This window comes from Pleurodeles waltl, chromosome 2_2, assembly GCF_031143425.1.
Source record: "Pleurodeles waltl isolate 20211129_DDA chromosome 2_2, aPleWal1.hap1.20221129, whole genome shotgun sequence".
Classification (NCBI taxonomy): domain Eukaryota; kingdom Metazoa; phylum Chordata; class Amphibia; order Caudata; family Salamandridae; genus Pleurodeles; species Pleurodeles waltl.
The window spans coordinates 988,846,599-988,861,427 of record NC_090439.1 but is presented as its reverse complement, the minus strand read 5'-3'; the positions used below and the strand labels follow the sequence as shown (position 1 = coordinate 988,861,427).

Here is a 14,829-nt window from a genome sequence, read left to right as displayed (position 1 = left end):
CCTGTGTGGTTGTGGGCACTGTTGTGGCCAGTTGTATACCTTACTAAGTAAGGAATAGTGTCTGTGGTCCATTGCACAGGGGTGTTATCCGAGAGTAGTTTTCCTATTTGCGAGGACACCAAAATGTTCAGTAACTGCGATTTCTGGATGTTAATACTGAATCCCACCACTCTGCCTCCTTTAAGAAGGCTGGCAGAGCGGTGCTGTGGTTGTCCAGGACCACTATGACACCATCTGCATATAGGCAGATAGTGTGGTCTTCTCCCCCAAATAGGACCCCAGTGATACTCGGATGGTCTTGAACACATTGGGCAAAGTGCTCCATATAGAGCGCAAATCTGGTCTAGTTTTGACGGCGCACAGAATCCATTGTCAATAGGGTAAAAGATAGTACCCTGAAGTAGTCTATCATGCATGGATTTTTTTTGTTGAAAACCAAAAGTCTCATCCTGATAACATTTTAAAACTACATTTCAACATGATGCAAAGTCATGTAGAAATCTGAATAATTGTAGAAAAAGATGTAACTTGATAGACCTGTGAAGTAAAAGTGAGTGAAAATAGTCATGTCCCATTACAATTTTAAAAATTCCAATACGTGCCTCTACCAATGATGCTTTGTATTGACAGTTTGTCTCATCCACTCATTTCTTTTTTCCGCACCTGTGGCAAAGGATGAGAGCAGGTGAGAGGTTTTCTACATCAGTTTTTGCTTCAAAATCCTGGTCTTGGAGAACAATTTCCTATTTTACCCAACATCTTTAACATCTGCCTAACAAGTAGCATACTTTTTAAACACATTTAGAGTTTTTCCGCTCATAATATCTTATAAAGTTGAGAAGTGCCCCTCTCCTAGCAGAAAAATAGGCAGTCTCAGACCTCATAAGGTCTGTCTAGAGTGTATCCCTCCACCTAATACTGTGAAAGACTGCAGTGTCTGTCAAACGATGTCCAAATGCACTCTTAGGAATAGGGAGGGCATTAGAGTTAGTGGAGTGCTTGATCACATGTAAGCTGTAGAAGAGGAATTAAAGAGCAAGAGACTGGATGACAATTCTTCTCAAATATCTGTCTGAAAACATTGCGCTCTGGCAAGGACTTCCCAAAAGGGGAGATCTTCAGAGAAAAAGCAAAGTTAACACCATCAATGTCATTACTCCAAAATTCATTCAAAGGCAAGAGCATCGCCATCAACACCAAGAGCCTCAGCTCCCAAATGTGTGCATGCACTGGCACACAGCCAGAACAACGTTCAACACATCCTGTATCTCTGCTGACTTCAAAGACATCAAAGGCGCAAAAATCAGACCAATGTAGTCATCAAAACCTCAGTTATTCTATCTTGCTGTCACACCACAGACCTTTACCACACTGTCAGGACACCAGCAATCAATGTCAACGGTACCAACAAACCCTCTCACCATTTAAATCGCCTATGTTGTCGGAGAAGGATATTAAGATATCACCAGGTGTCACAGTGGGTTCCCATCGTTTTGCTGAAGCCGCAGCATCACACTCCCAATTAGTGGCATGTTTTTCACTTTCTTCAAATTGTTGGAACTCGAATGGCAAGCCTATCACTAACTCCAGTAATGAGACAACCATCTGAAACCCTAGCCAAAACTCAACAGAGTATGCGGTGTCCAATAACATCCTTTACCATAGGCTTATAACACCAATTATTCAGTTTGACGATCCTCTTGAAGAAAGACTTCACCCTTTGAAATTGTCTCCTCCAAGAATGGTGTCAAAAACAACCTTTATGTCTCCACCATGAATGCTACTGCCCAGACATTCACCTGTGAAAAGAGTTCATAGAACTCCATTGATACCAAGATCTTTGTACACTGATTATACCCACTCATTATACACGCTGTATCTCTAGCTCATGCTCCTGCACTGGATGACATCACTACATTCCACAATGACCTAGCAAGAGATGCATTTAAATTAAATATCACCCTGGAAACCTCCAAACCAACAGTCTGTCATCCTCAACACTCTGCACTCACGAGCAGCTCCAAAACCTCTGCTCCCTCTGGTCCCTGGTCTTTAGAAATAGACCAAGCAAGATTTGTGATGCCTGCGACAATAAAATCTGCCACTCCAAGGTTTTTAAAGCAATACAAAGCCTCATAACAGGATCCAGATTTGTTTAAAAAAGTGATCCGAAATCACAATTCTCTGAAGTGGAGACATACTTCAGTCCTAGAACCTCTGCTCCTCCTGAAAAGGAAAGCAAGAAATGGGATTTGTCAAGCAAAAATGTTTGCGGTAGAGCTACAATCCACCATTAAAATACTAGTAGCACTGCTTTCTTTGGTTGCTACCAAAGGGAACTCCTGGACGGTATGAAGACTTTTGTAGATGATTTACCAAAGCATCGTCCGCAAATTGTTTTAGAAGTATCATGCGAAAGTTCACTCGTTTTAAACCAAATTATTAGTGCAGCAGTAGACTCGAGCAATCTGGCATCCACTTCTTACTAATCATGGTGTGGCCATCAGAAGGACTTCTTGATTTCACTTAGCCTCTTTAAAACTATACTCTCAACTAAAAGTAGTGAATCTTCCTTACTCTGGTTCTGCTTTATTTGGCCAAATGCGGAAATACACAAAATGAAAAAGAAAGCGGAAACCTTGCTTGCAGTTAGCCTGCAGGAAAATATAAAATTCTTCAAACATTTCAACCATGCTAATGGAGGGTTCAGTCCTTTCATAGCCTTATTGGCCCCACAATCAATACCAACAGGAGCAAAATTAACAATATCAGAAAAGACACATCAACACCTAAAAGGGAAAGACCTTTATCACGGAGGCAGTAATAACCTACTTCTCAACCCCCGTCTGTTTCCGACTTCGGGGAGGGGATGCAGCATCCTTTCATCTGGGGGGGGACACAAGTAGGCACACAAAATAGACCCTCAGCAGCACAGGGGCGGCCGGGTGCTATGTGCAAAGCAGGCATTGGGTTTCAGGTAGGAAACAATGGAGGGACCCGGGGGTCACTCTAGCGGTGCAGGCAGGCACAGGGGGGTTCCTTGGGGCAGCCACCACCTGGGCTAGGCAGAGGGTCGCCTGGGGGTCACTCCTGCATCGAAGTTCGGTTCCTTCAGGTCATGGGGGCTGCGGGTGCAGTGTTGGTTCCAGGCGTCGGGTCCCTTGTTACAGGCAGTCACGGTCAGGGGGAGCCTCTGAATTCTCTCTGCAGGCATTGCTGCGGAGGCTGAGGGGGGTCGTCTCTGGTTACTCACGGGCTCGCAGTTGCCGGGGAGTCCTCCCTGAGGTGTTTGTTCTCTGGATCTCGAGCCGGGGACGTCGGGGGCAGAGTGGGAAGTCTCACGCTTCCGGCGGGAAACGTGAAGTCTTTGGAAATTGCTTCTTTGTTGCAAAGAAGTAGCTGGTTTTGAACAGGGCCACTGTTTACAGGAGTTTCTTGGTCCTTTAGTCCCGGGCAGTCCTCTGAGGGTTCAGAGGTCGCTGGTCCCTGTCGGCTACGTCGCTGGAGCAGGTTTTTGAAGTTGGAGACAGGCCGGTAGGGCTGGGGCCAAAGCAGTTGTCGTCTTCCTCCTTCCCTGCAGGCTTGTAGGTCAGCAGTCCTCCTTGCTTCTTCAGGTTGCAAGAATCTGATTTCCTGGGATCTGGGGAGCCCCTAAATACTGAATTTAGGGGTGTGTTTAGGTCTGGGAGGGCAGTAGCCAATGACTACTGTCCTTGAGGGTGGCTACACCCTCTTTGTGCTTCCTCCCTGTGGGGAGGGGGGGCACATCCCTAATCCTATTGGGGGAATCCTCCAAACTCCAGATGGATTTCTCAAGGCAGGGGTCACCTCAGCTCAGGACACCTTATGGGCTGTCCTGACTGGTGGGTGACTCCTCCTTGTTTTTCTCATTATCTCCTCCAGCCTTGCCGCCGAAAGTGGGAGCAGTGGCCGGAGGGGCGGGCATCTCCAATAGCTGGGATGCCCTGGGGCACTGTAACAAAAGGGGTGAGCCTTTGAAGCTCACCGCCAGGTGTTACAGTTCCTGCAGGGGGAGGTGAGAAGCACCTCCACCCAGTACAGGCTCTGCTCCTGGCCACAGAGTTACAAAGGCACTCTCCCCATGTGGCCAGCAACATGTCTGGTGTGTGGCAGGCTGGCAGAAACTGGTCAGCCTACACTAGAAGTCCGGTAGGTGTTCAGGGGGCATCTCTAAGATGCCCTCTGGGTGTATGTTACAATAATATGCACACTGGCATCAGTGTGCATTTATTGTGCTGAGAAGTTTGATACCAAACTTCCCAGTTTTCAGTGTAGCCATTATGGAACTGTGGAGTTCATGTTTGACAAACTCCCAGACCATATGCTCTTATGGTTACCCTGCACTTACAATGTCTAAGGTTTTGCTTAGACACTGTAGGGCCATAGTGCTCATGCACATATGTCCTCACCTGTCGTATAGTGCACCCTGCCTTAGGGCTGTAAGGCCTGTAAGAGGGGTGACTTACCTATGCCACAGGCGGTGTGAGGTTGGCATGGCACTCTGAGGGGAGTGCCATGTCGACTTAGTCATTTTCTCCCCACCAGCACACACAAGATGTGAGGCAGTGTGCATGTGCTGTGTGAGGGGTCCCCAGGGTGGCATAAGACATGCTGCAGCCATTAGAGACCTTCCCTGGCATCAAGGCCCTTGGTACCAGGGGTACCAGTTACAAGGGACTTACCTGAGTGCCAGGGTTGTGCCTATTGTGGAGACAAAGGTACAGTTTAGGGAAAGAACACTGGTGCTGGGGCCTGGTTATCAGGGTCCCAGCACACTTTCAAATCATAACTTAGCATCAGCAAAGGCAAAAAGTTAGGGGGTGACCATGCCAAGGAGGCATTTCCTTACAGCTCTCAAGATGTTTTTTCCATCCTTAACAACCAAACCACAAATGGACAATATGGCCAGCATGTCAACAAGTGGGGAGGCATCAAATCGAAAACATTATCCTTGGAAGCACAGACACTGGCATTGGGTGTTAGCGAGAAAGTTAGCAATCACAGCAGTACATATACCATATATAATAAACTGTCAAGCTGATTTTTAAAGTAGACTCTATGACGAAAGTCTCAAGTGGGTGCTGGACGAAGAAGTTTGTACAGTATTTGTGAAGAATGATGTACTTCACATATACACCTCTTCGCTATGGCTGAAAACAAAAAATGCTGAGTTTTTGCATCCAGAAGACTGGTCAAAAGGCAATTCCTTTTTGCTGACTTGGTCTCAAGAATTTCTGTACGTTTTTGCTTCTCTCCACTGACACTTCAGGTAATTCAGAAGCTACCCATTTTGCCAGGAATGATGATCCTTATAGCTCCAGAATGGGCAAAACTGTGTGGTTCACTGGTATCCTGTCAATGTCTGTCATACTTCTCAAATCCACTCTAATGGAGACTTCAGGGTCAAATTCTATATCAGAACCTGACATTGTTATATTTGGCAGCATGGTACCTGAAGTCATACAGTACAGGCATTTAGGATTACTACTTGCCTATGCAAATTTTATAAGAAGGTTTAATTAAGTGAAATGGAATTGTTTTTACATATGGTGCCCAAAGAATGGTCACTATCCTAATAAGAAGTTATGCTTCCATATTAAATGCATTTGGCCCAATCAGAACTTCATTTCTCTTCAGTAAACGTTCATCTAGCAGCCATCACTGCCTACAGAAAATCTTTGTAGCTATTTTTCTTCAGAGTATTGTTGTTAAAGATTTTCTGGAAGGCCTAAAAAAGTATTCCAACTATTGCCGTCTTCTCCATGGGAATTTAATTGGGTGTTAATTAAATTAACCATTCATAATGCTAGATTACAACATCGTCCTGCTATTATCTTAGGAAGAGGGGTTAGTAAAATACAAACACTCTGTTTGAAACAGAACTGTGTGCTTTTTTCCACTCTAATAGAGTAGTTCTGAGGGCAAACATCTTCCCTAGCTAAGGTACTGCCAGATTTTCACATTATCAAGACAGTCACTTTGCCAACTTTTTTCCCATACCCCTCCACACCAGCTGAGCAACCCTTCCACTCCTAGACATCAAAAGGGTCCTAAAGTTTAATCTCCATAAACCCAAGGAGACACTTACATATCCTCATCTGTTTGTTACTTATGGTCACATTAGGCAAGGATAGTTCTCCTTTAAGCGGTATATTGCTAGATAGTCATATTATGCTTTACTGTCTACTTTCAGCTAGCAAACAAGCCCCTCGCAACCAGGTGGCTTTTACTGCTTGTCTGAGAAAGGTTCCTATAGCGAGCATTTGTAGAGCAACAACTTGGAAATCCACAGATACTTTTACTTGACATTATTGCGTTCATATTGATATTCAAGCATAATCTAGAGTAGTTCAAGGAAACTCTCAAAATATGTATACAAATTATTTTCAAGTAAGTAGAGGATTTTAAAATACTGGTCATCTTATCTACATCTATGCATTAGATGTTTATTTGAAGATAACCTATGAAGATAACCTATTTATTTACAATATTTTATTCATTCCTTCTGCCCATCAGCTAATGGGGAATTATTAAAGCTTGCTCCTCTAGCCAATGAAGATACTATTTTGCATAAGAAAAAGTTACTTACTTGTAGGCCTAGTTCTGCAAATTAGGAATCTTCATTGAAGTCATGAATGATCGACCCACCAGCCAAGCTATTTGGGGTTGTGTATAGGAAAGTTCGATATTTTGGCTATTTCGATAAAAAGGAACCAAGTGGGTGAGGCAGACTTCCAGTCCAAAGCATCTTGGGCAGAGAATCTACTGGGTTTTTAAAGGGAAACTCTCTTACATTAGAAGTCTATCCAGTGACATTTTTAGACACGTTTTGCACATTTTAACATGTCTTTGCACCTAAGATGTTATGTAGTTTTAAGATTTGATCAGGATGAACCTAATGGCTTTTCAGAAATAAAAAATCCACTCTTGATAGAATATTTCCTGGTTATGTCTTTTATCCTGAGGACAGATGGATTTTTCACACCCTGTGTTGTTTTGCATGAACAACATATGTGTGGTACAGTGCTCTGGTTTCATGCAGATAGAAGGAGGTCATTCAAACGTTTCTGATTAAGTGAACATTCCTATGATGCAGAATACAAGTAAGTTACTTTTTCTTCTCTGCATATGCTGAGGCTGCTAAATTTACTCCTGTCACTTGTATGCCCTAGGGGCATACAATTAGGAACGAGGTTATGAAGGAGTGGAGTGCACATGGAAATATACAATTTGTGTATATGTTCATCTTATTCCTGGGCCATTTTTATAAATCTGTCGGAATCTAGATTGCTATGCAAATTATCAGCATATATGAAGTGCGTATTTCTTACTTTTAAAGGAATGTGTATGAATCGGGCCAGTTTATTTGTGTACATACATCAAAGTGTAGTTGTTCAAAATGTCGAGTCTACAAAAACACTTGCATACTTAAAATTAAAAAAACATAACATTCAGAAATTGTTTTCTGCTCATTTTTACCTAGACTTTTTGGACAACGGCTTATGATTTTATATGGATATTGTTATCCTGTAACAGCAACAGATCCATCTCATACTGTTCATTGGGTTATTATACTTACACTACTGATCTGTTTGTCCTATTGAACATCTATGCACTATATATATATATATATATATATATATATATCACATAAAAAAAAAATCTGTGATGTTATGACTAAAATATATGGTTTAATAAATATGTTTTTAGAGATCACGACTTAGGTTTTGATTTAATTTATTACAACTTGATGTGTGCTTCAGACATAATTTGAAACTTTTTCTAATGTTTACAACTTAAAGAACGTTTTTTTCAATTGGTTACATTTTGAAATTGCTTAGACCACCACGAAGGACTTGGAAACCATTAATTTTAGATTTCATTGATTTTGTTTCTTTATTTCTGCAGGTGTTAGGCTCTTTCCTCCATTCTCAATAACATTTCATCCGGATTGCAATGCATCATATTTTAACTTCAACAAAACCTCTTTTTGAAATACTGAAAATAATTTTAAAAAACTAACATACAATGGAAGCCTAAAATAAACGGATGTTTAATTGAAAAAGCAACTTTCCTCATGCTATCCACACTTTTATTTTCCTGGCTATAAACTGTTGTCATCGCAGAATGGCAAGTAGGAGAAAGTCTACAACACCTTGCATGGTCCTTGCCAGTGAGCCAGATCCCGATCTGGAAGGGCACCAGGAGTTAGATGAGGTGCCGCCTCTGGTTACGCCAGCAGCGGCCATTGCATATGAGAGCACGTCAAGTGAAGAAGATGCTCCAGGCAATGCTACTGCAGACAATCTGGATAATAAAGTTGAAGGTGGCTATGAATGTAAATATTGTTCATTTCAGACTTCAGAACTGAATCTTTTTACTTTGCATGTAGATTCTGAGCATCCCACAATAGTACTAAATTCTTCCTATGCTTGTGTGGAATGTAACTTTACGACCAAAAGATACGATGCGCTCAGTGAGCACAACATCAAGTCACATTCTGGTGAGGAGAATTTTAAACTTGCTATGGTTAAACGTAATAACGAGACTGTTTTCGAGCAGACTGTCAGCAAGCAGACTTTTGATAGTAATTTTGTCCAAGAAGAAAATTCTGAAAAATCTGATACTGTGGTTTCTGAAGACTCATCAGGTGATGCTGCCTTTTCAGGAATTTCAATTAGCAAAACCCCTATAATGAAAATGATGAAGAATAAAGTTGAGAATAAACGCATTACTGTATCTCACAGTGTAGAGGAAATTCCTGATGAAAAGGAAACTGACAGCATCCTAAAAGAAGACTGTGTGGATTCATTAGTTGAACCAACCTCTGCAGTTTCAGAGTCTGTAAACACATACAAGTCAGTTGTTACAAATGCACATGATACACCTGCCTCCATAGTTACACCAGCAACTGTTTTTCCACCAGGATTAGCGCAGATGCTAACTACTGTGCAGGCACAGCAAAACTGTAACTTGGTCTCAAAGGTATTAATTCCAGTAAATAGCATTCCATCATATAATCTCGCTTTAGATAGCAATGCACTCTTGCTGAACACGTATAACAAATTTCCATACCCTACCGCTTCTGAAATCTCATTGCTTGCTGCTCAGGCTAAATGTACTGAGGAACAAACTAAAATATGGTTTTCTGCTCAGCGTCTAAAACACGGTGTAAGCTGGACTCCTGAAGAAGTAGAGGATGCAAGAAGAAAGCAGTTTAATGGCACAGTGCACACGATACCCCAGACCATTACTGTTTTCCCGGCACACATCTCTTCTGCAGCCAATGGGCTGCCTTCCATTCTACAAACATGCCAGATTGTTGGTCAGCCAGGATTGGTCCTCACCCAAGTCGCGGGCACAGGTTCTCTACCAGTAACTGCGCCGATAGCTCTGACAGTATCTGGGGTTCAAAATCAAACACAGTTACAACAAAACAATGTTCCATCTTTACAGCATCGACTAGAAGCCAAAAAAATGTCTCCTGTAAAGTCCCCTACACGGTCGAAGGCTGAAAATTCACAACTAAATATTGATCCCTTTGGTATGCGCTCAAAGAAAACAAAAGAGCAATTAAATGCACTGAAACTCAGTTACCTGAAAAATCAATTTGCCTCTGATGCAGAGATTGATAGGCTCATAAACGTTACCGGTCTAACAAAAGGAGAGATCAAAAAATGGTTCAGTGACACAAGGTATAACCAAAGGAATTCAAAAAGTAACCATGGCATCCATTTCATTAATGACTCTAACAGTGCTATTCTGATTGATTCTAGTGATGAAATGACTGACTCCCCTACAATGGTTACTCCACAGCGAAGGCAATCTTGGAATCCTTTTCCAGATTTTACCCTACAAAAGTTTAAGGAAAAGACTGCTGAACAGTTGCAGGCTCTTGAAGAGAGTTTTGCTAAAAATCCTGTGCCTGTGGATGAAGAAATGAACAAATTAAGGGCATTAACTAAACTCACAAGACGAGAAATTGATGCTTGGTTTTCAGAAAAGAGGAAAGGCAAAGAAATTAAAGAGGAGGATGAAATGGAGGTAAATGAAAATGACGATGGCACAAAAGAAGACACTGAAGAGAAAACATCTGACAGTATATCCTTATCAATTAAGTCTGAGGGTTCTATGACCAAAGTTGCTAAAAAATCCCCTGAACAGTTGCACCTGCTTAAAGCCGCATTTGTTCGTTCACAGTGGCCAACCAGTGAAGAATATGACAAGATAGCACACGAATCTGGCATTCCAAGAAGTGATATTGTGAGCTGGTTTGGGGATGCAAGATATTCCTGGAAAAATGGAAACTTAAAATGGTACTATTACTATCAGTGTGGTGGTGCAAATATTCAAAATGGCCAGACCTGTATCAGGAGAAGGGGAAGAGGAAGACCCAGAGGCCGAGGAAGAGGAAGACCTCGAGGTAGGCCGAAAGGAACTAGAAGGACACGATGGGATAGAGCATCCTTGGCAATAAAATTTAAGACTGGAAAAGCAATACTTAAAGATTATTACTTAAAGCACAAATTTCTTAATGAGCAGGATCTTGATGAACTTGTTGCCAAATCTCATATGGGTTATGAACAGGTCAGAGAGTGGTTTGCAGAAAGAGTAAGGAGAGAAGAGTCTGGTATGGAGCTGTTTGAGGAAAATGAAGACCATGAAGAGGATGAAGATGATTTAATCGAGGATGTTGATGAAGATGAAGATGTTGAAGAAACGGACAGTGACACTTGGGAGCCTCCAAGACATGTTAGACGTAAACTGTCAAAGGCTGATGATTGATACGTAAGTGTTGATTATTTAACTTGCATGCTTCGCAAAAACAACATGCATGGATAATACTTTTCATGACTGCAGCTTTATTTTGCCTGTAATGAAAACGATTTTCAAGAATGCCCACACATGCTATCAAAGTTGTATTTTGTCTCTGGGAATAACCTCATGCCAGCAGTTCTTTTTTTTTTTTTTTTTTTTTTTTTTTTTTTTTTCCATATAACCCAGTTGGTCTCTGCAAAGGGGGATAATCTATATACCGTAGCAATGATTACAAAGATATAAACATAAAGTCTCTGGGAACTAATTTCCATGTGATACAGTGTGTGGAGCCATTGGGGGTCTTGCCAATTGACCTCTTTATCTAAAATGTATGCTGGTATCTGAAGTGGGTATGGTACAGTGTCTTGGGATGGAGGCGAAGGTAGTCCATCCGTTAATGTTTATGTAACTCGTCTAGAGGGTGAACTATGAGGAACAAATCTGTGCCCGGTGGGAGCGGGGTCTCACCTTGGCCAGGGATTAGTCCTGGGCATGTGGGGTATTTTCTTCCACTCTGTCTGGCTTCGTATTCTGTTGCCCACTGTCTGTTTCGCTGTCCTCTGAATCCGTATGATTGGGACCTGCGGTTCCTTTCAGACATTCCCAGCTCTCTAGTATTTCCTCCCACAGCTCTGCAATAGGTTTTCTCCAAATTCGTCGGGCGTCTTTTTGCTGCAGTATGTTCCACTCAGCCCTAGCCCAGGTTGTGACATCCCTCACCATTGCATTTACAACCGGCCCAGGCCTAGACTTTCACACTAGTGCAATCCTGCGCTTAGCTAATGCGAGGGCCAGATTTAGAAATCTGGTATCTACTCTATGCTTTTTTCGGTGTAGGAAAGTTCCCCATAAGACATATGTTTATTGTGAAAGGTAAAGTGCGTCTGAGCATCTCTTGAAGGCGATGTAGAACTGCGTTCCATTAGGCCTCAAGTGTTAGGCAGTCCCAAGTCATGTGTGTAAAATCTGCATCTAACTCTTTCCAATTCAAGCATTTCCTGGACTCTCCTCTGTCTATCACCTGCAGTTGGAGTCTGTTCGGGGTAAGGTACGTCTTACGCAGAAAACCAAACTGGATATATTTCAGTCTTGAGTTACGAGAAGTTTCCTGGGGCTAAGCGAGCATTCTGCCCCACTCCCTATTGGGAATTTCATGGCCTAGAATGCCCATCCATCGAGCTCTAAGTGCTTCCAGTGGCCTCTGACCTGTGTTCACTGCTTTATAAAACCATGTCACCTGTCTCTCTGAAGCAAGTACTAATAATAGATGAAGGACTGAGTGTTGTGGGGGTTCCTCTCTCCCTGCATCCCACAATTTTATATACATCCTTGTCAACGCCTTATATGTCAAACACTAGCACCTGGGCACTTTATATTGTTCCAAGAGCCCATCCATTCGGATAAGAGTTCCTATCTTTAAGCAATCCCGTACTGCCTTCACACTAACTGCTGTCCAAGCCTGGAGCTGGGCTGCAGTAAAGCAACTGACTGGGGATCCATGAGGCAGCCCCACCGGTGATATAGGTGGTGCATATAACCATGCTCTCTGTGTCCTCACGACGCTACAGGGCCAACTATACAGTGCCACCTGTAAAAAGACTGCTTATCTATGGGATCCAAACCCTAGACTGCAACAGTTTTGCTAAAAAAGTCCCTGGTGCGGTGTCAGTCCCAGGAGATCTAAAACGTGGCTGCAGGTGTTGCTGAGTCATATGGCCACCCATTTCAGCTGTGCTGCTAAGTAGTACTGCTCAAAATCTGGGACTGAGTCCTCCCTGTATGGTCGGTCATCTCAGCACTTCAAGCGACACTCTGTCTACCCCCCCCATGCCATATCAGCTCCTGAGTTAGGACATCCGGCTGTTTAAACCATGCCCTGAAACTTTGATGGGAAGGTTTGCAAAAAAAGAAGTACAACTGGGGGATCCCTTTTGGAGATCGACATACGAGCCATGAGTGTTAGGCGCAGAGATCTTCAGAATGCTACACAGGCACATAGTGAACGAAATACTCTGCCCAGATTTTGCTTATGCATGTCCGCCAGTTGGTGATATAAGTGAATCCCCAGGTATTTGAAAGTCACCGGGGACCAACTAAGTCCCTCTGGAAATTCCAGTAGCCGAGTGGCAGCCTGCATGCAAGTGAACAAGTATGTTTTGGCCCTGTTAACCTTTAGACCTGACAATGCCCCAAAGTCGTCAAGGTGTCTAATTGTCTCCTGCACCCCCGCAAATAAAGGAGAATGTCCTCGGCATATAGTGAAATATGTTCATATCCATCTCCTGTGATGCTGCCATCCCACCCCTCCTGCCGGAACATTTACGAAAACGGTTCTATTGCCAAAGCGAATAGTAGTGGTGGCAGTGGGCAGCCCTGTCTAGTGCCTCTGGAAATAGCAAATGCGATGAAGATGGTGGCACCCGTCTTCACCCTTGCAGTCAGTCTGGAATACAGCAAGGTGATCCATTTAACCCCGGCCTCGCCCAGTCCCAGTTTACTCATAACCTTTGTCGGGTAGACCCATCTTACTGAATCAGCCTCCTCAGGGTCCACTGATATAAGCACTAAGTCAGGCTGGTTTCGGACCTCCAGGTGATATAGGACATGGTAGAGTCTCCTAAGTTTAAGTGATGTTTTTCGGTTTGGAATGAACCCATTCTAGCCTCTATGGATTATGGTCTGCATATAGGGGAGTAATCTGGACGCTAGGACTTCGTTCAGGATTTTGAAGTTCATGTTAAGCATGGACAGCGGGCGGAACTATCGCAGTTCGTGTGGTATCGGGGAGGCAGTCCACCTTCAAGGACTCAGCGTAGAGAGCCTCCAGTGTAGGGGCCAGTAAATCCCCATCAGTGGCATAGACCTCTGCTAGGAGTCCATCCAGGCCAAGGGTTTTGCCAGTGGCCATATCCTTGATGGCCCATCTAATTTCCTGGGTAGGTATGGGGCCTCCTAAGCTTTCCTGCTCCTCCAGTGTTAGTGTTGGGAGAGAGAGCTTTGTCAAGAACTCGTCCAACAGGTTGTTCAGGAGGGTACCCGGTTCACTATACAGTGTTTCATAGTATTGTAAGAACTTTTTATTTATGCCCTCTGGTGTATGGATGTGCATGTCCGTTACTGATGTCAGGTGCATGATAGAGGTACCCCGCAAATTAGGTCTGATTAGCTCCACCAATAGCCTCCCTGACTTGCCTTCTTTGCTATCTGTTCTCGCTATGTATGTTTTGTAATTGTGGCATCTCAATTTTTCTATTATAGTATTGTAGCATTCCTTTGTGTCAAGTAGGAGCCGGAGTATAGTATTATCTGGACCTAAGGAGTTGTCATGCATGTGACGCTTGACATCTCAGATGTGTAGTTTTGCATTAAGTTCTTTACTGATACCCACAGCCTGTCCCATACAATGACATAGTGCGCCTTACTACTACTCCAGTAAGGCTCACTATGCCATTCCCTGACTTGGGCTGTGGAATGTCTCCCTGTAGCATCAGTCCGCCAGTGCTACTGGTTGGAGGTGCCATGTCAGGATCACAGGTCTATCCTCCATCAGTCGAAGCCCTAGAAGCAAAGGGCTGTGGTCTGACATTGTGCGATCTAAGTATTCTGTAAAGGTGGTACACCGACTCATTTGGCTCAAACAGAAAAATCTGTCTAGACTTGTATGTAACAAATATATGGGGGAATAAAAAGAGTAGCCTTGTTCCTCGCTGTGTTGGGTCCGCCAGACATCTGTCAGCTCCTATTGCTGGAGCCATTCCCTAAAGCCTGCTGCTATCGTATGAGCCGGCGCCCCCGGTAGAGGGGGTTTGGAGTGATCTAGAACCACATCAGTGACAGTTATAATCCCTACCCGCCAGTAGGTTCCCATTAACTAGCTGTCCCAGTGAGGCTGAAAGGGATGAGGGAAAATGGCACCTGATCATGGTTTGCGTATATACTCCCTAGTGTTAATTGTTTCCCCAGTAACCTACCTTTCACCAATACTTATCT

At 43.3% G+C, this 14,829-nt stretch overlaps 1 protein-coding gene across 10 annotated transcripts in view; it reads left to right on the top strand.

The window, feature by feature from the left end:
* ZHX1 (zinc fingers and homeoboxes 1) overlaps positions 1–14,829 on the top strand; it is a 178,077-nt gene that overhangs the window by 138,961 nt on the left and 24,287 nt on the right. For all 10 annotated transcript variants that reach the window (XM_069220694.1, XM_069220700.1, XM_069220697.1 and 7 more), the window contains one exon: positions 7,930–10,809. In XM_069220694.1, the coding sequence (XP_069076795.1) occupies positions 8,149–10,806 (2,658 nt within the window). In that variant the 5' untranslated portion in view covers positions 7,930–8,148 and the 3' untranslated portion in view covers positions 10,807–10,809. The remainder of the gene's footprint in view (positions 1–7,929; positions 10,810–14,829) is intronic.